At 43.8% G+C, this 24,396-nt stretch overlaps 1 protein-coding gene across 4 annotated transcripts; it reads left to right on the top strand.

The window, feature by feature from the left end:
• Nucleotides 1-7,839: 7,839 nt before the first annotated feature.
• On the top strand, nt 7,840-23,502 carry nedd9 (neural precursor cell expressed, developmentally down-regulated 9). 4 transcript variants are annotated; one of them, XM_046835094.1, is made up of 7 exons: nt 7,840-7,941; nt 16,152-16,505; nt 19,561-19,659; nt 19,751-19,882; nt 21,037-22,065; nt 22,446-22,535; nt 22,621-23,502. In XM_046835094.1, exons 2-7 carry the CDS (start codon nt 16,161-16,163, stop codon nt 23,170-23,172), a joined length of 2,247 nt encoding a protein of 748 aa, XP_046691050.1. In that variant the 5' UTR covers nt 7,840-7,941; nt 16,152-16,160; the 3' UTR covers nt 23,173-23,502. The 4 variants fall into 4 exon arrangements, with proteins under 4 accessions (XP_046691050.1, XP_046691049.1, XP_046691046.1 ...); XM_046835093.1 differs by having other exon boundaries at nt 7,870-7,941; nt 16,155-16,505; XM_046835090.1 differs by lacking the exon at nt 7,840-7,941 and adding an exon at nt 9,489-9,722.
• Nucleotides 23,503-24,396: the final 894 nt, after the last annotated feature.

Raw genomic sequence — 24,396 nt, forward strand, 5'->3', positions numbered from 1 at the left:
GCTGGAACATTTTGAAGTGGCCATCGCAGTCACCAGACTTAAATCCGATTGAGAACCTCTGGTGGGACTTAAAGAAAGCAGTTGCAGTGCGCAAGCCTAAGAATGTGACTGAACTGGAGGCTTTTGCCCATGATGAATGGGTGAAGATACCCGTAGATCGCTGCAAGACACTTGTGTCAAGCTATGCTTCACGTTTAAAAGCTGTTATAACTGTAAAAGGATGTTGTACTAAGTACTAAGATTGAATGTCACTTGGGGGTTGAATAAAACTGATAATGATGTGAGCTCAGAAAAGACATTTGTGGTTATTTCATTATAAATGTTATGTTATATTTGTCTGACCTACACGTGCCTCTTTGATTTAATTGTAAGCAGGATGACTGAATGATCATAATCAATGTCAAACCGACCAAAACAATCAATTTCAGTGGGGGTTGAATAATTTTGAACACAACTGTACAGACACAGGTGCAGACTCAGATATAAATGCATATACAGACGCAGGTACAGGCACAGGTACAGGCACAGGTAAAGATGCAGATACAGATGCAAATACAGGCAGAGGTACAGACGCAGGTACAGGCACGGGTAAAAATGCAGATACAGGTGCAGGTACTGATGCAGGTACAGACACAGATACAGGCACAGGAACAGAGACAGATACAGACGCAGGTACAGATGCAGGTACAGGCACAGGTAAAGATGCAAATACAGGCGCAGGTATAGATGCAGGTACAGACACAGATACAGATGCAGGTACAGAAGCAGGTACAGATGCAGGTGCAGATGCAAATACAGATGCAGATACAGGCGAGGTACAGATGCAGATACAGACGAGGTACAGGTGCAGGTACAGATGCAGATGCAGATACAGACACAGGTACAGAAGCATGTATAGATGCAGGTACAGACACAGATACAGATGCGGGTACAGAAGCAGGTACAGATGCAGGTGCAGATGCAAATACAGATGCAGATACAGGCGCAGGTACAGATGCAGATACAGACGCAGGTACAGGTGCAGGTACAGATGCAGATGCAGATACAGACACAGGTACAGAAGCATGTATAGATGCAGGTACAGACACAGATACAGATGCGGGTACAGATGCAGGTACAGGCGCAGGTACAGAGGCAGGTACAAATGCAGGTACAGATCCAGATCCAGATGCAGATACAGGCACAGGTACAGAAGCAGGTACAGATGCAGATACAGGCACAGGTAGAGAAGCAGGTAAAGATGCAGGTACAGGGACAGGCGTAAATACAGATGCAGGTACAGACATTGATACAGATGCAGGTACATACGCAGGTACAGGCACAGGTACAGACGCAGTAGAGGTAAGGACAAAGGAGATGTTAAGTTTGCCTTCTGAGGTCAGGTAGTCCACTGGGCATTCATCTCTGTGTTGTGTTTCAACCAAACCTGAGATGTTTCATTATATGGACATAAGACATTATATGGACATAAGACATAAGAATTCTTACCTGGGGAAGAAAAACATCTTCTCAACAGCTGGCCAGATGAGGAACATCCAGGAGGTAGGAGGATATCTGTAAGTACAGAGGCTTTATAACAAGATGTCCACCTCAAAAACAGGAAGAAGGATTACCAAAAGACTCTTACATAAAACCCTGTACAGTTCCTACTGGGATATGAGATCAGATTGTAGTAGAACGATAGAAGAGATGAGTGACAGGAGCAACAGCAGCAGCTTGAACCCCTGACCTTAACCCTTAACCTTGACCACTGAGTCACCACTGAGTCCTGTTCCCAGGGTTCAGTTCATGCTTAGATTCAGCACAGAATTGCAGAGAAAACTGGTGTGTGTGTGTGTGTGTGTGTGTGTGTGTGTGTGTGTGTGTTTGTGTGTGAGACAGCATTCCACACTGAAGCGTAAATTTCACACCATGATGATCTCTGTGTGTATCTCCTGAGCAAACAAAGGCCAAGCAGATACCATGGGCTGCACCAGTTTCTAAATCATATAGTTCACTGTTGTAGCTGGCTCGTAATGTTAGCTAACTACCCGTATATCTAAGCTTTGCTGTTATAAGAAGCTCCACTCTTCTAGGAAGATATTCTGCTGGATTTTGTGAATATTCATTCAGCTACAAGGGTGTTAGTAAAGTCAGGCACTGATGTAGGTGAGAAGATGAGGAGGTTCCTGTGGTGCAGTCAGCATTCACATTCATCCCAAAGGTCCTCAGTAGGGTTGTAGCACTATACAAGGAGATCTTTCACATCTTCCAAACCATGGAAAGCAGATCTTCATGGAGCTGGCTCCTAGGTCAAATGAAGGCACAATTTCATGCTCCTGCCTCATTGGTGTCCCAATAATTTTGTCCTTAAATTGTATGTGTCAGTTGTAAATAGCAGAAAGTTCTACCTCCAGGTCATGAACTGATCAGTTACATTGGTGCTCAACTGATTTAAGATCTGTACTTAGGGATACTGAACTTCTACTCAGGTTTCAGGTCTGTCTCTGCTTCTTCTGCATGATGGTTATGAATCTGAAGCGTCCTGCTATAGAACTCAAACCCAATTGAGCACTTTACCTCGGGTCTCCCCACCTATATCATTACCTGACTTTACAAACTGAACAAGCACAGAATCTTCACAAAAGCTAGTGGAACATCTTCCCAGAAGAATGGAAGAAGCTATTAGAGTACATTTGTAGCATTTGGCAGACGTTCGCATCCACTTACATTTATTTGTTAGAATGTCAGGTCAGGCTACCACGTCACAGTGGGCCACTTTATATCCGAGGCTTTTAGTTCTGGTGTCCTGGCTGGTCCTTATGGAGTCCTGGTCCAGCTCTCTGTACTTGGACAAAGATTTGTTTCAAAGAGCGTTGAGCAGGAAAGGTTCCTCCAAACAAAACAAGAGTTAAAGGAAGCCGCCAGGTTGATCGATCTGGCAGTGCAGGACTGAAAGCTGCACAGTGGCTTTGACCTGTTTTTCTTCCTCATCCTGCAGAAGAGGAGCTAGCCAGCTTGGCCCAGATGTTTTTGCAATATTAGGAAGGTTTTATGGGCTCTGGAGGGCAGAATTTCTTACTCACACATGCTCACAGTACTGCGAAGAAATAATAATCTACATCTAAGAGCACTTATAGTTTCTTCTCAGCTGCTTTGGAGCATTTTGTCGAATCATCCTCAATATTTGCAAACCAGGAAGTGAATTTCTCAAAACAATGTGTACGAACAGCACAATACATTGGACTTCATTCAAAAGCCTGTATTTCCCTCTAAATCCTCAGTTCATCTCTCAAAATTAAGTATTTGTGTGAATAAACAGCTCATCCCCATTCGAATGAAAAGTCTCTTTGACATTGTTCACAAAAAAAGATCGTCAAAATGTTTAGTCATGTTTTCATTATGATGCTGCACAGTTTCAGTGTTTCTTGATGTCTGATCTCCAGTTTTTCCCATGCTTCCCAGTATTTAAAGACACAAAACTTTAGCTCAGGGCTAGATTATCTCACCGGCTTCCTAAAGTCCCTGGGATTATTCGTGCCACTCTGTCTGCTCTGGATATTTGCTCCTGTTCTTGCTCCTGCTCATGTTCCTGTTCCTGCTCCTGCTCCTGTTCCTAGGAACAGGGGTTCCTAACCCCTGCTCCTGTTCCTGCTCCTGCTCCTGTTCCTAACCCCTGCTCCTGTTCCTGCTCCTGCTCCTGTTCCTAACCCCTGCTCCTGCTCCTGTTCCTGCTCCTGCTCCTGTTTCTTCCTGTTCCTGTTCCTGTCCCTGCTCCTGCTCCTGTTCCTACTCCTGCTCCTGCTCCTGTTCCTGCTCCTGCTCCTGTTCTTTTTCCTAACCCCTGGTCTGCTCTACCTCCCTAGTTAACTCTGGACTGTTTTTTTGGTTTTTGTTTCTGCTGCCTATGGTGTTCTGTTTGCTGGTTTTTAGATTTTTTTGGCTGTTTTGGTTTTTGTTTTTGTGTTTTGACCCTGGACTGTTTTTGGGCTGTTTTTGCCTTTGCCCCTTTGCTCCATTTTTTTCATATTAAAGCTTGTTTTCTCCATACCCCTGTGACATCCTGCATTTGGGTCCTCACATCCAGTCACTCAGTCACACCCACATTTCACTAACAGAAACTAGCCATGCATCGTGTTCCACAAGAGTTTCTGACCCTTGATATAAACTACCGTTTGGGTTACGAATATTACAAAAGCATAACATTTTACTTTCTTCTGTTTGGCATCTATGAATTTCAGCAGCACAAATGTATTTATTTGATTGTATATTTGATTGATATTAATTTGTTTCTTAGTTCTTCATCCAATTTTTTGCTCTGACTGTATTCACTCTCCAACTGAAGTTTCACGAGATTCACCTTTGACCTGTTTTAGAGAACTGGTTGATTATTGGTTGATCTGATGAAGTTCACTCGCCTTCATTAGTGACGTTCAAGATTCATCTGCACATTTCAGTAATTCAACACATTTACACAATAAAAAGTTGAATAGAAATTTTACATGACGGATGATGACAACTGGTTTAACCATTTTCCATTCAATGGCTCATACAGTGAACTGATGCTGAGATGTTTTGGGGTAAAAACTATTCAGGTAAAACCAGTAGAATATATTTTGATCAACATAACCATAAACAACTGATAATGTAGGAAACAGCAGACACTCCACACAATCCATTAAATTAATGTACAAAAGCGTTCGCAATTCAATCAAAGCAGCAAGAAATGTTCTTATGATGAGCACAAATGACTAAAGTTTTAGAAAAAATAATTTTGAGAATTAAATTTCTGATATTAGAAAAACTGTAAATGTAACTTGCTTCACTATAAGGAATGAACATAGTCTCAAAGCAGCTTTACACAGATAAACACATGGATCTCCAGGTCGTTAATGTAAAACCATCCCCAGAGAACGTCGGAAAGAGGAAAGGGCAACCTCAGCAGTTTTTGCAGACCTATCATAAACTACACACTCCAATACTTTTGGAATTCCATTAAAGATCTTTGGTTGAAGAAAGAGTCATGATTCAGCACCACAAAGATGTTTGTGAATAGTGTTTTTCTGTACACACTGTGAAGAAGGAGATGTTTCCTCACACAGTGCACCTCGGCTGGAAAAAATCCATAATCCATCTCCGAGCAGGACATGTTTCTGTTGTTGTTGTTGTTGCAGATAAGGTGCGATGATCGATTTTGGATGGTTTCAGGTTATTTTGGTGAGAGTTTGTTCCCCGGTGGTGGTGGTGGGGGCCAAAACACATTATGAACATTATCTTTATGAACAGCACCATATTCGTTGCTGTTATTTATCTTCAGTTTGCAATCTAGTGTACCAGTGTAGATTTATTCATTGATAGAGACACTTTTGTAGGTGGCTCTGGACACGGACGTCTGCTAAATGCTGTGAATGTAAATGTATTTGCTTCAGAGCGACTCTGGATATTGCTAATGTCATTTTCTGGCAACCTGTAGACAGATTGGGTGAGGGGTTTGAGATCTTTGCTCATGTACTGTACAAAAGAAGTTATCCAGATGTTCAAACACACCTCTAGTGGTGAGACGGAGAAAACCAAAGGTAAAGTATGGAGACTGAATTCAAGTAAATAGGAAGACTAACAGAGAACAATAGTCCTGAAGAAGAAGAAGAAGAAGAAGAAGAAGAGCATGCATTACATGTTTTGTTGGGAAAAAGATATTGGCACTAATCAAACACTATGTTCCACATCTGCATGATCCATCTTGACGTTCTACAGGAGAGAATCCCTCAGTGCATCCTGGATGAACCCTGATACTTCTACTGAAGATCTTTCCAACACACTCAGCACTGTGTGTGCGTGTGTGTGTGTGTGTGTGTGTGTGTGTGTGTGTGTGTGTGTGTGTGTGTGTGTAGTATACTGAGGAATCTGGCTCCCAGATGAGGATGGATTCCCTTTGCGTCTGGTTCTTCTCAAGGTTTCTTCATCATATTGTGTTTGTCCTTGGCATCATCACCTCTGGTTTGCTCATTAGACATAATTATGGATAATTATTCAGATTTCTTTAAAGCTGCTTTGTAGCAAAGCCATTTTTAAAAACACACAACCACACGCACACTCACACACATGTTTTAAAAGAGACTCTCATTCACAAAACAGCTGTGAGGTATACAGTACACTTTCTGTTGTTCACAACCTGGTTTTTGTTCTCTTTTGACTGTTTTATAAATTCTCCTGAACTGTGACTGTGGTATTATGTCTGTTTTATTTTTTTTTATTTGAGTCTGAAATCTTAATGAAAGGAGGCTTGTGTGAAGGTCATATTTATGACCCCTTTATTCTGCAGTGCTTTAGATGTGTGGCATTTCTACAGCAAACTGAGCGAGAAAAAGAGGCATTCAGACAGACAGGCAGAGATACAGGTAGGCAGGTAGACAGACAGACAGACAGACAGACAGACAGGCAGACAAACAAGCAGGCAAACAGACAGACAGGCAGGCAGAGATACAAGCAGGCAGAAAGACAGGCAGTGAGGCAAGTAGACAGACAGACAAGCGGGCAGACAAACAAACAGAAACATGCAGGCAAACAGACAGACAGACAGACAGACAGACAGGCAGGCAGGCAGGCAGAGATACAAGCAGGTAGAAAAACAGACAAACAGACAAACAAGCAGACAGACAGACAGACAGACAGACAGACAGGCAGGCAAACAGACAGACAGGCAGGCAGAGATACAAGCAAGTAGAAAACAGACAGACAAGCAGGCATTCAGACAAACAGATCGACCCAGCAGGCAGACAGACAGACAGCAGTGGGAGATTTCAGGGGGAGTTGGTCTTTAAATCTGTCTGCTAAAAGTTTGTGAGAGTCTTTAAAGGGGCTTAAAATCTGCCTAAGGCCACTGATCTCACACAAACACACACACACACACACACACACACACACACACACACACAACGTTGAGGAATGTAGACTTCTCAGTGCATGTTTACAGCTGATTCTGTAGTGAAACGCAGTGTGTTTTCTTCAGCAGACTTTTTTGCTTCGTCTGAAACTGAACACTGTGCTGCAGCACGACCACACATTCTCTGGCAGAAGAGCTCGTTGTTATGGAAGCATCAAGTAGACGATGGTTGTGTGCTGAACATTAACCACCACTGTACTGGGGCTCTACTTCCATTCCTACACCGTCCTTCAGAGAGAGAGCGGAAGAGCAGACGTATAGTAGATGGTCAGATGATAGAATAGATGATGATTCTTGGGTGAATCTCCAAGTCTTGACGGGATTCTCGTTCTGGATCCGGCGTGATCCTGACCATTACCTAAGAAGAATGAACGACTTTATTAATGTAACGAATGATTTTGCTACACAAAGCGGTGTATGTGTGTGTTCGCAGCTGTGGCTGGAGCGCTGATGAACGCTTGGTGTTGTCTTTTTGTCAGAAGGCATCAGTGTTTTCCCGAAACAAAGAAGCCTGGTGATGTCACGTGCCAGAGACAGGCAGAGTTGACACAGTTCCACTCGTTTTTTGTATGAAGAACTCGTCCACAATAATTTCATCTTGTCATAACGATTACAGAAAAACACAAATATGGTCACACTTTTGTGCAGTGCGGATACACTGCCTTCCTGCTTCCTCCTCACATGTCTGGGTGTTTCCTCACAGCTTGAAGACGCCTCAGACATTTCACTCTGCAGCACCATTATGCATCACATATGCTGTCCATGAAGATCTACCAAAAAGGTTTCTGGGCGTATTCATTAATATGATTCTGTAAAAATTATGGAAGTTAATAGATAATTTCGAGCGAAAGACACGTAACTTTAAAATTGTACCTTTGAGCAGATCTTCCTCTTCTGCATCCTGTGTGGCTCAGATGTCGTGTTGGATCATCTAGAGCTTATATCCTAAATATAAGCAGACAGAGAGAAAAAGCGCTCAGGTCATCAACATCTGATCAATCACAAGAGGAGCACAGGAGGTAATTCATCTAATTCATACAATAATATATTCAGCTAAGAAACTGTGAAAATGTTGATTATTATGATATCAGTCTAAGCCTTGCGTTTGGGTCGGTTATTTCCTCAAGTTTCTCAAGTTTCCTACCAGCACCCATATCATGAAGATTATAAGTGACTAAAATGTCCCCAGGGTGTGTGTGTGTGTGTGTGTGTGTGTGTGTGTGTGTGTGTGTGTGTGTGTGTGTGTGTCCACGGTGACCTGATATGATCTACTTCGGAAATTGTCAGGTAAATATGTTGAAGAAATTAAGAGAATTGCTTTTGGCTACTGCTAATAGTCAAATCCCATCCTTTCATTTCAAGTTCGCGTCTGAGTTTCTGTCCACTCAGATTTCAAGCAGGTGTTCAAACGTCAGCATTTTCACATCCTTTCGATCGGGATGGTCAGAGCGCGCACTAGTCAGAGCTCGCAAACCGTATCTGTAGTAAACTGCACAAATCTATTGTGACGGACTTTTTAAGAAAAGCTGGAAATCATGAGAAAAGGTTGAACGGTTGTTTCCTGTAGAGTTCGCACAAAAACACACAATTTGCCTTCCTTTCAAATCCCCATGAACACCGTAATGAACAGAAACAATGCACAGGGTGATTCGAATGAAGTAAATGCACAGTTGCGGCTACAGTGAAAGGAGACGTGTTGAATTGTGTTCATCGGTTTTCTTGCTTTAGTGATGACTCACGTTCTCACTGTGTGTGATGCAGCGCTCTGTTCTACTGTGTTTTTCTATAATACTAATGGGTTCTGTAAACGTGAAGTCATATTGATGGGATAAAGAGGTGGCTCAATTTAGGCCAAGGTGTGAAATGCGTAGACAACCACTGAGATATATTTATATATATATAAACCTGTGAGTCAATCTGAAGTCATAATTACCTGCAACACCTCACTTTTGATCGTCCTGGAAAAGTGTGAGCTCTAGTGATGGTTTATTCATGAATTATTTGTTCATTTTCGTTGTTCAGAGTCGTTGAAGTAGTTCATCTCCCATAGGCGCTATGCAGTACATTACACTGAAAACAGAATTGAGTCGTCTGGATCAGGATTGTTTTGGTCTGAATCTTTAATTGTGACGGTATTTATGGGAGTCACGTGACTAAAGAACTATCAATAAGAGGTGAAGCTCCTCGTTCTGTTTATTATCATTTTTCCTTAGCTGCATTGTCATATTTCTATTATTGGAACTATAGTCAGAGTTGGTGTATGTAGACGTGTTGGAGAGTCTATTAATTGAATATATGACTTTGAATTATATTTTATTTCTGATCAAAAAAACGAAATGAACGAAATGACAAAAAAAAAAAAAGATTCGTTCATTTTGATTCACAGAACCGAGTCGCTAAAATGATCCGATCTTCCCATCACTAATTCAACTCCCTTACATCATCAGGAGTGGGCGGGGTCTGTTTTTACACTCGACCAATGGAGCTGAGCGATATGCAAATAAATGGCTTGTATTCGACCAATAGAAAGCGTGTTATGTTAATAATCGTTGCACGTCGCGCGCTCCTTCCCGTCGGAGGCTCAGTGAGTGTTGAGACGCGCAGCGGACACGCGCGGATGTGGAGAGGAATACAGCTATAAAGTCCTACCAAAAAAACAACAACGAGCAGAAGAATGACTGTGTAGTGGTTGAGTGTTATTATTGATTTATTTTTGTGTTAATTCTATAATTCCTTTACTGGATATTTTCCTTCCTGGAGTGCGGAGCGCAGGAGTAACGGATACACCATGAAGTATAAAGTAAGTTGATGAGGTCACAGTTTCTCCGTCTCTGATTGGATGTTGTGTCGTCATAAAGTGCCATATACTGTATTGTTTCAAAGAAAAAGTGATTTCATGAAAGTTCCTCTCGTTCTCTCTGTTTCCTATTTATTCTGTACAAAACTTGTCTGACTGTGACCTTGTTAAAGATCGGACGCTCAGAGATTGGACTGTGGGGTGACCCTGAGCTCCATCATATAAATATCACCTCCGGTCCTGTTCTTTTAACACACAGCTTTATTTATCTCCACTTTCTTCTCCTCCTCCATCTTGACCTCAACGCACCAGAGTGTGAGTGATGAGGAACACGACAATAGCGAGAACCTCAGTCGCCTGCATGCGCATGTACAATCTGTTAGGGTGTAGCGTAGGGTATAGTGACGTGACCTTTACCCCTTCAACTCTGAGAGCCAGGTGAGTAACGCAACTTTCATGCGAAAGCTAAAACCCACGCACACACACACACACACACACACACACACACACACACACACACACACACTCACACACACACCATGAAGAAGAATGTGGGTCTGGATCCTTATAAAGAGGAGGAGGGTACTTTCATTCACAACTCGGCCTCCGAGTGTAGCGTTCCCATCGTTTACATTTTCTCCCGAGCGTATGGGAAGCTTCACTTCCTACTATGGTGCTCAAGCTGAATGGAATGCTTTTGTCTGCTTCACACTATCTGGAGAATGTGGGGCAGTTGGCAGGAGACGAAGAGCTGAGCTCAGATCTGCTTCTTTGGTTTCCTCTACTGTATTGCAGTGTGTCTCAACTTTCTTTCTCTTTCTCCCTCTTTCTCTCTCGATCTCTGAGATTTGATATTAGATGCATTTGCTTTGGATTTAGGGTCTGTGTCTTTAGACCAAAAAGGGCAAAATACTGCTTCATCCTGGTCTGCTTTATCATGGTCAGGGGTTTAGTGGAGCTGGTTCTCCTGCAGGAGAGTGGAAGGAAAATAGAGAAGCCTGAGGAAACCCCTGTGATCATGAGGAGAGCATGCAAACCACATCTCAAGTTCTCGTTTCTTCAGTGAAGAGTGACGTCAGCGATCAATGATTCAGAAAGTTACAACTACAACGATGCATCATTTCTTTAAATATTTGCTTCAGGGTAATTTAGACACCAGAGATTGAGACCAGAAATATTTTGCTATCTGTGCTCTTCAAGTGGGCGGGGCAGACACTCCATCAATCAAGTGGCACCAGCCAATCACAGCATCACATGTATGTATGAACAGTACAATACTGAATGATCGAAATGTGCCGAAGGAAATAAATATATATTCATTAATAAATCTTATATAGTATATATAGCTATAGTATATTTAAGTCTAAATCGAATTAATATGAATATGGCGCTCTTCGTGCAGCGCACAGTCTCACGTGCAAAAACAAATTATTGGTGAGGATTTATGCTGATAGCTGGTAGCATTGTTCAGGGGGCCGTTCAACATGTGGGGGCGTATTCAGCCTGTAGTTTGGGGACCCCTGATCTATAACATAACTACAAGTGATTTATAACTGTAATATTGTATAGTATACTGGAGGATGTTGTAGTTTGTGTCGTGTTGTATAGTATATAGTACATTATGGTGTAGTATATTGTAGTTTTGTACGCACAACTGAGCACTCGATTCAGCTGAGTAGCTTGTCCGTGCTGGGATTCGAACTAGTGACCTTCTGATGCAAAGTCCAATATCTTAACCACCTCATATATATATATATATATATAGTACAATATCAGTGCTGAGGGTTCCACTGTCACATCATCATAACCCTGAGATCTTCATTGCTGGATTACAGAGATTCAGGTGAGGTGGTTTTTTTGAGACACTAGCTTCACCACTGACTCAAGAAAACACACACATACACACACACACACACACACACACACACCGGTGAACTCCTACTCCTCAGAGGTCAGCTTCAGGCCAGCTCGTACTCATGTCTTCCAGCAGGTGTCCAGGTAGGCTGTGAGGTTCTTCCTGTCTGTGATCTTCATCCCCTCAGGGTTGAAGTGGTGCAGGAAGACCAGAGTTACTCTGCAAAACTCCATCTGATGCTCTGCTGTCTCTAGAATTTGCTGTACTTTAGAAGCTTTTAACACAACTATTTTTCCTCTCAGCAAAAAGGGGGGAAGAGAGGCCCCTGCCTCCACACACACACACACACACACACACACACACACACATGTGCGCACTCATTCCCAGCCCCTCACACCACCCCTTTTCAGGCTTGCATAACCGTGGCAGAAATAGCTTCTTGACCACAACGCTCAGTGATTAGGTAAAGCAAAGTTCTGCTGGTTTTTTTTTTCCTACTCCCTTTTTGTCCCTTTCTCTTTCCCTCCCTCTCTCCCTCTTTCTCTGTATAGACTCAGGTTGCATGTCCTGCTCTTTAAGCCGAGAGAGGCAGAGGAAGGCAAATATTGTTCTAAAGCAAAAGGGGTACAGCGGGAGGAGGAGGGGAGGTGGTTATGGAAAGAAAAAAGAATAAATGGAAACTAGGAGGACGCGAGTGGGAAAGCAGTGTGTGTGTGTGTGTGTGTGTGTGTGTGTGTGTGTGTGTGTGTGTGTTTCATTCATTTGTTCACTGGCCAAATGACTGGTGTGTGATCATTTTTTTTTTTCATTTATATATAGTGTGTGTGTGTGTGAAAGAAGAGTCTTAGCTCATTGTGTGTGTGTGTGTGTGTGTGTGTGTGTGTGTGTGTGTGTGTGTGTGTGTGTGCACCATGGTATAAAAACACTTCTCTCCAGGCATCCCACATTCTCCATACTGAGAACAACAGCTATTCATACAGAGCAGGTTTCAACCAGTGATCTCCCCCCACCTTTATTTTAGAGGCCCTCACACACACACACACACACACACACACTAAAACCACATGTAAGTGCAGGTCCACATTTGCGTTCCTGAGAAACATTTTTGTACATTTAAACATTTAAAGTGTATTGCACTTTGAAACAATTGTCTCAAAGCAGCTTTACCCAGATAATGTGGTAAAACATCTCACAGTCTTCTTGAGATTCTTCAGCAGGCACCTTGATGTCATTTCTTACCCCATATTACCACCTTAAAGTTAGGGTTTAACATGATAGCATCACATTATTTAAGCACATTGTTGGTCTGCTGAGCATCTGTGGCTGTAGCTGTGGTGTGTGTGTGTGTGTGTGTGTATATACAGGATGTTCATGATGTGTGTGTGATAACTAGATTATGTTACTTAAGATAAGCCTCTGTAGAATATTAATTGTAGTTCTGGCTGTAGTTTTTAGAAAAGCTGTGAGGAACCTATGCTCCAAGCTACATCACTGAGCTTCTACTCTGACTCATGATAACACACACTGTCACTTGATTCGAAGTTTTCTCATAGTCTTCAGGAAGTCAGCTCTCCATCTGCTCTCCATCCTGCTGGTCGAGACGAATCATTTTGAAACCGTGTGGTCGAAGTCACCGGAGCTGCAACACCATAGCTTATCTGATTAAGCGAGGGTTGAGAAGGTTTGCGGTCTCGGACTGTGGGCTCACTTCATTGACTGCTTCATGCACAAAATGATTAATGGTGCTGGGGATTTTTTTCACCCACAGGATGTTGATGAAAAGCGTAAGGGGGCGGCCATTGCTTCACACTGCAGAGGAAATGGGTGGAGTTTTCAAACACATAGATGCAGAAACACAATAAACACCCCAGATTGTGTCACATAATGTAGAAGTCAGAATCTGTCATTTCTCCTTCATCTCCAGTCGATAAGTGTTTATGGATTGGGGATGAACGTAGCATCCTTTAGCACAAACGCCATGAAAAGTACAGCTGCACTCTTCTGAACGGTCGAGAAGGACATCAATGAAGCATCAGTAAATGGTGTGAGTTTAAACAGGAAGCTCGCTCGGTGTACAAAAAGCCACAAGGTCTTTCTTAGCGTCATTACCATAATTATTTTCTATATTTACTCATGTGAAACCAGGGCAAGTGAATGTGCTGGCTCATGCTCCCGCCCCTTCCTGAGGCCCACGCCGGAGCAGCAGTTACCCTACATCATTTCACCAGAAACGGCATAACATCTGCTTTCTGTGCTTTGAAGGAGCAGGTGACCGAGGGAACGAATTTGGGTTGCTGTTAGATTAAGGATTAATTAGGGCAAATTCTGGACATTCGCCTGGAGTTTGAGTATGGGGCTTTAGGGCAAAGTCTGGGTAGTGGTTTGGTATTTGAGTATGGGGCTTTAGGGCAAATTCTGGGCAGTGGTCTATTATTTGAGTATGGGGCTTTAGGGCAAATTCTGGGCAGTGGTCTATTATTTGAGTATGGGGCTTTAGGGCAAAGTCTGGGCAGTGGTTTGGTATTTGAGTATGGGGCTTTAGGGCAAATTCTGGGCAGTGGTCTATTATTTGAGTATGGGGCTTTAGGGCAAAGTCTGGGCAGTGGTTTGGTATTTGAGTATGGGGCTTTAGGGCAAATTCTGGGCATTGGTTTGGTTTCTGAGTATGGGAAAATCAGGGAAAATTCTGGGCAGTGGTTTGTTATTTGGGTATAGGAAAATCAGGGCAAATTCTGTGCATTGGTTTGTTATTAGATTATGGGGCTTTAGGGCAGCTTTTGGGCAGTGGTTTGGTATTTAAGTATGGGGCTTTAGGGCAAATTCTGGGCAGTGGTTTGTTATTTGAGTATGTGGAAATCAGGGAAAATTCTGGGCAGTGGTTTGTTATTTGAGTATGGGGCTTTAGGGCAAATTCTGGGCAGTGGTATGTTTTGTATGGGGAATTGGGGAAATCTGAATATAGGGCATTTGAACAGATTTGTATATTGGATTGATGTGCGAGTATGGTTTACTGGGGAGAATTCGGGTCTTTAGGTAATGTTTAGGTGTGAAGCATTGGTGCAAATTCAGGGGCATTTGGTCCGTGAATAAGTAAACATTTGACTCACATTCCTAGTAAAGTGAAGTGACCCGGAGAAGTGCAGCAGTCAGCTGTGTTTAGACGAAGTTCAGCCTCTGGGGTTGGGGGCGGGGGGGGTGGTGAGAGCAGGAAATGCTTTCTTTAGAACCACATGAGTCATGAATTTCCTAAAAGCAAGAAAGCAGTGTGAGGACTCGACTACACGCCACTCCTTCACACTGGATCACATTGTAAACTTCCACCTGGGTGCTGCTCATGCGATAGAGTGTGAGCATGAAGTCATGATGGTGCAGTGGTGATGATAATGGTGAAACATCTCCCAACTTCCCATCAGCCCAATGTTACACTGATAAGTGTCAGGAGGCCCAGGTTTGACTAGCACACGGTGAATCCGACACACTGTGTCCTGGCTGTGACCGATGTGGTGTGTGTGATGTGCTGAGGCTGTATAATGAGTGTTGTGTGGGTATTCAGGCAACGTCCTGAGTTTTTAGCTAATAGATTTTGTTTTCAGGGTCAAAGTCGAGTGCTTCAGTACACAAGCATGTGCCGTCTGAGGTTCTGTGTGAGCCATGCTGACATTACCACTGGGTTTGGTCGTGGTTGACCTCCAGGGTCACGCTGGAGCTCACTAACGTCTTTGTGAGCAAGTGGTTGTTATGCGAAGTGTTAGTGTGTGACCAAGACAACCAGCCTGACACAATAGCCACATATCTGATCAGAGATAATGGAGGCCAGGCAGGGAGGTTCACGTGGGAACTGTTTTACCGCTCTGAATGCGAGAAAGAAGCACCGTCACGTTAACTTTCATCAGAAGTGATTTGTAAGGAGTTTGCTCTCGGTTGTTCTGTAAATAGGTACGTTGCGCAAAAGGTAAGGAGTTAAAGGAGGCGGCTTAGTGGTTGGATTACTTTTGTTGTGACGGCCTCAGGACAGACATTTTGCTCACATCACGCCTGGCTGGAGCTATTTTTATGATTGTTTTCAATGGTGGATGAAGTAAACAAACCATGAGTTAAAGTACAGATAGATTTAGTAAAATATGACTTGAGTAAAAGTACAAAGGTTTTTGCCTTTAAATGTACTTAAGTATCAAAAGTGCTATTATTTATTATAAACATAATGTTCCTATTACTATTTTTATCACAATCACCTCAGTTTATGTGAAAAGACTTAAATGTGACTCTCAGCACACTGATCTATAAATAGAATGATATTAATGACTCAAACACTGATTGATTTCTATTACAATTAGCATGAATCTTCTTTTGTTTAATTGCGAAAAAATCACGCGAATGAGACCACAGGTGTTCTGACAAGTTACGGAGTTCGAGTCTGGAGTTTCTTCATCGTTTATTCCTCTCTAAATATTCAGCTTGATGGTGAACTGATGCTGAACTGTATGTTGGTGATCAGTAGATACACCAAGCGCCAACCAGTAAATAGCAATATTAGTTTTTATTCTTTATGCTGATTGGTTTGATTTATTCTCGTCCAGCAGAACCAGATGGCGAAGGCACTGTATGACAACGTGCCTGAGTCCCCAGAGGAGTTGGCATTCCGCAAAGGTGACATCCTGACGGTGATCGAGCAGAACACAGGAGGACTGGAAGGCTGGTGGCTCTGCTCGCTGCATGGGCGTCAGGGCATCGCCCCGGGGAACCGCCTCAAGCTTCTTATTGCCCCCATGTTCGAGGGCAATACAGCATCCACTCCCACATCTTCACCAAACCTAGTTCACCAGCAACAGAGACCCCAGACTCCCCAAGGCATCTACCAGGTGCCCCCCTGCCAGGATGTCTACCAAGTCCCACAGAGGAGCGTGCTGGCTGTGGACGGAATGCCGTCAAAAGTAAGGAAGATTTTCGCTGAGCAAAAATTTGGTAGAAAAGGGGGGCTAAGCTAGCAGAAATAGCCTGGGTGTGTCCTCAGTCCTTCACATATTATGTTTAGCTCTCTTATTCTTATCTCAGCGCACTGCATCTGAGCCGTCTGAGCCGAAAACCACAGAAAGTCCAACAAAACAAGGTTTTGTGAGTGTGCGCAAGAAGGAAATCTGTAATCAATTTCACATTTACTGACTTTTCTGGAGCTCCGCAGGTTTTTCTTTTTCAGTTACAGAAACCCGCTACTCTCAGTGGTCCGACTTTCTGAGAAGTTTGATAGAAAATATACAGGACGCGTGTACGAAACAGGGGATGACGGATCCGTTTCAAACTGCTGCACCCATGATACTGGAGAATTGGCTCCTGTCTGCACTTTTGCCTTCCACTGTGAGACATGTGTCTTGTTGATGATCCTAGCGTTTCGGGTTTGCCTGAATGTGAAAGTTGTGCAGTCGCTGGCGTTTTCTTTTTTTTTTTACTTGACAAGTTTCCAAAGCCAGACTGCAGCCACTGAAGCAGAGCGCTTGTTTGCTGTTTTCCACTCCAGCCCTCGCACGCATGAGGTCAGGCTGCAGGGCGTGTCGGCGTCTAGCGGCGCACTGTTTTTCACCACGACAGACGGGGTGAAGTTAATCTGCGACCATTGCGTAGGTGTGGCTTTGAGAAAGGTGCAGCTCAGATGAGGATTTCCTGCTAAATTCGCTCTCAGTGCTATAATATCTCTATAGATTTGCATGATAATTCGGTTTTCTGGAGCATGAGGATTTCAGTGTGAGATCATTCATGATGTCTGGAGTTGTACTCACACTCTCGCTTTCAGCAGGGCTCTTGCCCACTGCGTAACGTTTCCTGTTTTGCGAGCACTAACGCAGTCACACCCACCAGTCTTCATCAAATCATTATAATGTACATGCAGATTGCAGACTAGTTCACAGGGATTTGATTTAATGTCAGTGTGTCTTAGCAAGTCCGTTTCTATCAGTGTTATCGGTGCCCATCATCACTGTCTATAAAGGAACGATAAAGAGTTATCAGTGTAGGCAATAAGTAGCCACGCCTTTCTGTAGAAGAATGATCAGCGTCACATCTCGTTCAGGTCCCACGTAATAAAAGCCGAGTGGTCTCAATCTTTATGATAGAGCACAAGTAACTAAATAGATAATGCCTTGACGTGAACAACTGCCCCCATCCCACCCCAGCCCCAATACTGCACCACAGCAGGTCAGTACGAGTTTAATATCCGCGAGGAGTCTGTTGACGGAGAAGGAAACAAACGTTGCGTTTCCTTCCTCATTTTTCCGGCGGAGACGTCTGAGTTCTCTGAGGATTTGCCACTTAATTGCCTGCATTAATGGGATGTGTGTCCCAACTGCTCTCTAAATAGATCGGGTTTGTTATTCAACCCTGTTCAACTGTATTCCGTGTGCCATGAGGGCATTTTGGTTAAAGTTCACTAATAAGAGTCAGTTCGATGCAGTTTTAATCCAGCCTCATCATTAGTAAGGTCACCCTGAGGTGCTCACGCTGCCGTTTTTAACGACTACTCCAGAGTCGAATCAAATGCAAAAGAATTCATGTCCTGCTCCAGAATCACACAAAGCCGTAGTCATGATATGTGATATGTGTAATGTAATCCTGTACTCTCTCTGCTGCTTCAAGACGTGTCCAGTCTGAGCACGCGCTGCGATAAAAAGGAGCTCCTGCACGTTGTTTTATGGCAGTTCCATGGAGTCATTGTAGAGCCACGTTATCATTATTAATATCTGAAGGGTAATAAGCCTGAGATACTGGGTTGCGGAATGTGAGGTGGTATCAGAACAAGAGAGAGTTTTATTTATCTACGTTTCAAAATAGTCCCCTTGAACCCCAATACAGCGCCTCTTATTTCCGAAGTGTGTCGAGCACCTGGACCGCCCTAACGGTGTCAAAAAAGCGACCTTTGAGCTGCATCTTCATCTTCGGGAAGAGGGTGAAGCTTGCAGGAGCCAAATCTGGTGAGGAGTGTGATTGTGGAAGTGAAATCGTGTTGTTTTCGGCCAGAAACCTTGTGTGAGGAAAGCTCGGTGACACACGTGGTCAGAATAGCAGACGCGGTAACGGCAGTGGTCAGAATAGCACCAGTTACACTGCGACTGATGTACACAGGACGATATCTTTTGGCACACTGACTTATGAATGTCGGTGCTCCCTTTGACTATGTGTGCAACCTTGTGCTGCCATCTGTTGACATGTTACAAAACTAGTCTTGGTGCTTTTCGATACTAGCTCATGTAATGCTCTGTGTTCACTGCAATTTATCCAGCCTAATCATTAGCAGCTTTCAAAGGGCAGAGAGGTGCTAAGAAAGAGGAACCTGAGGCTCATTGAGGTGAAAAAAGGACACAAAATGAGACAAACAAATGTCTGATCCAAATGTGTTGCTTTCACCAGCAGTATGTTCAGAGCTTCCAACTCAGATGGCTTTTTACTGCCCTCTGTCCAATCCATCCATATATCCACTCAATACATCCAAGTGTTTCCATTTTACATGGTGTCTTGGTTCTTCACTGATACCAGCATTGTACGAGTTGTGTGTTTTATCTTGTTCTGGTTCAGTCTCCGAGGTAAAGTAACAGGCCCGAGGCTCCAGTGGTCTGAGCTGACCTCACCATTCTTAACTGATGAGTTATATGTAGGAATGCATTTGATGTGTCCCTAAACACACACTCACACACACACACGCAAGCAAGTGTGTGATGATCCTGGTTATTAATACCATCTGGATGTTGTCTCCTCGCTTGTGTGAGTGTTGCGTCATGATGGTCGCCGTTCTCTCCGGTTAACAACCTGCATGTGGTTCAGATTCTTTAGTCCTTTAACTGAACCCCATGAAGGGAATAGCGGCGTGCAAGCGGAACGCCATGGAGAGAGGGAATTCCTAACATTCCTCTGTCTGAACACATTAGAGGAAACTGTGAAGACACTTCTAGCATAATTGCCTTGTAATGATCATTTTGACTAAGACGTTGTTTTCTTTCTCAGGTGACGACTCCGACACGAGTCGGACAGACGTACTTGTTTAACCCTTCCTCCAGCAGCACTCAAGACCTCTACGACGTTCCTCCGATGAGAACTCAAGGGGTGAGTGAAGTTCACATCTGTCTCTGACGCCCGGCATCAGCGATTCTCATGAACAATCGCCAGATCAGCGTTGTGTTTTCTGACTTTTCAGGTGTACGACATTCCTGCCGGGAAAAAGAAAGGAAACCATGCAAGTTCTCAAACCCAGGGTCTTTACGACATTCCTCCGACGCAGGAAGCGAGGAATCAGGGGGTGTACGACATACCACCACCATCACAAGGGGTACGTTTTAATCTCGTGATAGATTTAATGGTTTAGCAGAAAAGCGTTTACAGCGTAGATGAATTCGCTATGCTCCCTTTTTTCCGACATCTCAGCGCCAACAGTAGGAGAAAATAAATAGTCTTTTTTTTATCCGTTTCCTGTGGTTGTTAAATGAGACCTCTGCCTGCCAGCAGTGATGTAGTCCGACCCCGTTAAAGACTTAAATAACTGCCTTTTTTATACCTCCGTGCTGTTCGGAGCACGGCGCAGCCCAACGCCGCGAGTTTGTTTGCAAGAAATTAAGAAATGCCGAGAACCTGTTATTTGCGACCCCTTTAATTAAAGGGTTTGTGAGTCGCTCTACAAGGCAGATTTCAAGCCTGGCTGAAAACGCTTACAACGTTCACGCCGGTTATTTCTTGTTCCCATGGTTTGGACAAACCCTATGCTCAGATCAGGCTTCTGGATAATGACGGGAAATGAGGTCATGGGAGGTGGACTGGGAAAAACTTTTTTAAATTCGCTATAAAATGGAAAATTAAAACAGTCACTGACCACTTAACACATAAAATCACACCATGTCCCACTCGCATACCTGTCCATGAATACCCTGCAGAGGTATTATACCGGGGTCCCCAAACGTTTTTCTATGAGGGCCACATAATGTTTCCTTTCTTCAATGGGGGTCTGTAACAGAAAATGCCACGTGACTACCAGTGTTATTGTGGAGATTTTATTATGATTTTCAGTGGTTATTTTGCCTCCCAATGCTGGATTATTATTTCGTTTTTCACCAAACACTTTTCAGCAGATGTATCGCATATTAAAACAGCATTATTACTACTGAATGACTTTTTTATATTCATTTTCATTGAAATCAAAACATTTGCTTGCATGTGGTTGGTGGGGGAAATCGTAACATATTATTAGGCTGCATTGATAATAACGATTATTAGGTATAGCGATTGCGAGGTCAAATCGTACTCGCCGACAACCGACTCCCCATAATGCCAGAACGTTTGCAAGTAAGCAATCTCTCTCTACTCATTTTTTTTTTACAAATCATTTACAAATCACACCTGACCACACTTCTGCTTCTGCTGGAGATGTGTTTTGTTCTGCTTGTTGTTTGTGCATTGATGATGGACTTCATGTCGTTTCCATTTCCTCAGGTTTATCCTGTACCACCTGGTAAAACTAATGCCGATCAAGAAGAGGGCAATTATGACTTTCCGCAGCCCCACAAGAAGAAGATGGAGGGCGTGTACGATGTTCCGCCGATGTCGCTGTCTAAATCTGCCCAGTCAAACTATGACTTCCCTCAAGGCAACTGCAGTAGTGCCATGTACGACATTCCAGCGAGCCAGATTAACTCTGGAGCGTCCCATGATTTATACGACATTCCACGTGGGATTCCGCAGCAAACGCAGAGCAGGGAACAGGATCGTAACAGGGGTATCTATGATGTCCCACCCCCCGATTCTCGTGCTGTGGCTGATGTGAGTGAAGGCATGAACCGCTTTTCTTTTTCCAGCACAGGAAGTAGCATGTCCACGTCTTCGTCTTCAGGCGGCTCTTCGGCAGAGGGCCGTCTTGTGCTGGACCTAGATTGTGCCTTGCAAAAGCTTAGCCACATTCAGCAAGGCCTGGAATCGTCCCTGTCTTCTCTGAAAGCCTTGACCTCCTCGCCCAGCTGGAGAACTTACGGCTTCATGGAGCGCTATGCTAACGAACTGCGCTCCAAAATGGAGCGCGTTCGAGGTGCTCTTGCCGAATTCCTTGCTTTTGGGAAAGGTGCCTCAGCGAACGCGTCTACTCTGTCAGACCCGGTGCTGCACTCCAAACTGAGGAAGCAGCTGCAGAGGCTGGAGGACTCGCAGCAGATCCTGCAACAGAGCCTGGAGAACAGTAGCTGGGCTCTTGCGACTGGAAAGCAGCAGAGCAAAAGTGACGAACTGGACCGTTTTATTATGGTGGCACACACACTTCCTGACGATGCTAAGCAGTTGATGTCCACAGTAAGGAGCCATGCAGAGCTACTGTTCCGCAGGGCACCCATAGAGGGCGTTGTTCATCCATTCACCTGCAACCCAATCGAAGAGGAGAGCTACGACAGCCAAACCAAACCATTCCCCCTGGTTCAGGATAGCGAACAGTGTGTAAAAAGTTGGATGGAGGATTATGACTACGTCCATTTGCAGGTGAGAACGGTGGGAAAAGTTATTTTCTTTCGATGCAGCAATTTCATGCCAGACTCGGTGATGTCTATCGGTTTGCTCATGTCAAAAAGAAAAGCATTTTAAGCTCTAATGTTCTCTAATACGAGGTGGCGTGAAAAGCTTCGAGAAGAGCCCTGTTTACAAGAAAGTACTTCATTTATCTACGTTTGCACACTACCACCTTCAAAATAGTCCCCTTGCACAGCAATACAGCGCCCCAGTGTTCCTGGGACAAACCTAGTCTTGAACCTTTTTGATACCACCTCATAAACGTTATCCACACTACACAAAACACAAAGGCTGTTTGTAGTTTTCCTGCAGGCACTACAGTAGAGAATTGAACAGGACTTTCATTTCCGCAGGGAAAAGAGGAATTCGAGCGTCAGCAGAAGGCACTCTTAGAAAAGGAGAACATCGTGAACCAGAGCAAGGTCAAACTGGGACAGGAACAGGTGACTTTTACCGCCGATTCCATTAAGAACGTGAGAATAGAATATGGGATGTACTTCATTCTGTTTCTTCTTCTCTTTCTCCTAGCTGAATCAGTTTAAGCAGCTGGAGCGGGAGGTGATCAAACCTGTAGAAAACGACTTCACACGCTGGATCTCACATCAGCACTCCACAGGCTCCTCCTCCCCATCAGATTCTTCCTCCACGTCCTCCGCAGGAGGCGGAGTTCACTTATGTGGGCGGGACCGCCAGCTTCTGGCCTTCTACGGAGAGCAGTGCGAGCAGCACTTTGTGACCTTGCTAAACGCCGTGGACGCATTCTTCAGCTGCGTGGGGGCCGGCCAGCCCCCGAGGATCTTCGTCGCTCACGCCAAATTCGTCATCCTCAGTGCACATAAGCTTGTATTTATCGGAGACACTCTGTCGCGCCAAGCTACGATGCCCGAAGTGGCCAATCGGGTGATGGACTCGAGCAACGTGCTGTGCGAGTTGCTCAAAACGGTGGTAGGAGCCACGAAAGCAGCTGCCCTGCATTACCCCAACACGCCAGCCGTGCAGGAGATGGTGGATCGAGTCACGTCCCTCTCTCATCACGCGCAGCAGTTTAAAATGCAGCTCTTACAGATGGCCACGTTGTGATCCGTGGGAAACGTGCTCACGTTTGAACTAAAAAGAAAACGTTCCATCATGTACGATATATGTATTACGCACATTGACAAATGCCGGCTTTGTAAATAATGTTGTTTCAGTATCCCATGTAAATATGTGATTTAGAATCGTTTTATATAAGAAGAAATGCTATGAATATATTTGAATATAAAGCGGCTTCAGGATGGATTTTCGTTCTCGGTTTTTAACGAGCGCCTTATAAATTGTGCTCTTTCGCCCAGTAGATCGAAGCCGCACCTGCTACTGGAAATGTAGACGTTCTTTACGTTCAGTTGGTGTGAAAGTAAAAGACTAATTTTATCCGAAGACTCGTCTTTTTATGGTTTTGTGGTTTCAGACAAAACTGTATCCTCAGAACACGTGTAGACCAGGCCAGCAGGGGGCGCTGATAATCAAGGCTTTTCAACCAAATAACGAACAGCAAAACTAGTGAAACTCTGATACCTCTATACCTTATACAAACTCGAACGACCGAGAACATCCGCAATACGATTCCTTCTCTGGTACGAACCTGCGCACGCTTTAACATGCTTTATGGGGCCTAAAAGTAGTGACGTCATTAATTCGGATCCCTTTTTTTTTTTTAAATGTGACTGCACAAAAAAAAAAAAAATAATACTATTGAAATGCTGTATAATGGATGGAGGTCATCCTGAGCTGTAGAAATGCTCTTAGCGCTGCTAGACAGCCAGACCACGTCTTAAATACGTCTCAAATTCAGTTGCGATTACATCATGCCTCTGATCAGGGTTTTGTCTCTTTGTTCGATCATTGATCATAATCTCCTCCTTGCTAGACTGGGAAATGTTGTTGGAATAAAGGGAACAGTTCTCTCCTGGCTCAGGTCTTATTTGACTCAGTTTGTTGGTGTAAATGGTGAGTTCTCCACACTCTCTGAGGTAAAGTTTGGTGTTCCGCAAGGATCTGTCTTAGGCCCACTGCTTTTCTCTTTATATCTGCTGCCTCTGGGTGAAATTATACATAAACATGGTATTTGCTTCCATTGCTATGCTGATGATACACAGCTGTATATTTCAGCAAACCAGATATAGACTTAATGACGTTGGGGAATGTGTCAAGGAACTTCTGCACTAGGACCACATGCATGGTCCTTAACATGAGATTACATTGATTAGTTTACACTCATCTCCATCTAATGACACACAAAACATCCACAAATTTCGACATAATACA

Source organism: Silurus meridionalis, chromosome 22 (assembly GCF_014805685.1).
Source record: "Silurus meridionalis isolate SWU-2019-XX chromosome 22, ASM1480568v1, whole genome shotgun sequence".
NCBI classification, from domain to species: Eukaryota; Metazoa; Chordata; class Actinopteri; order Siluriformes; family Siluridae; genus Silurus; species Silurus meridionalis.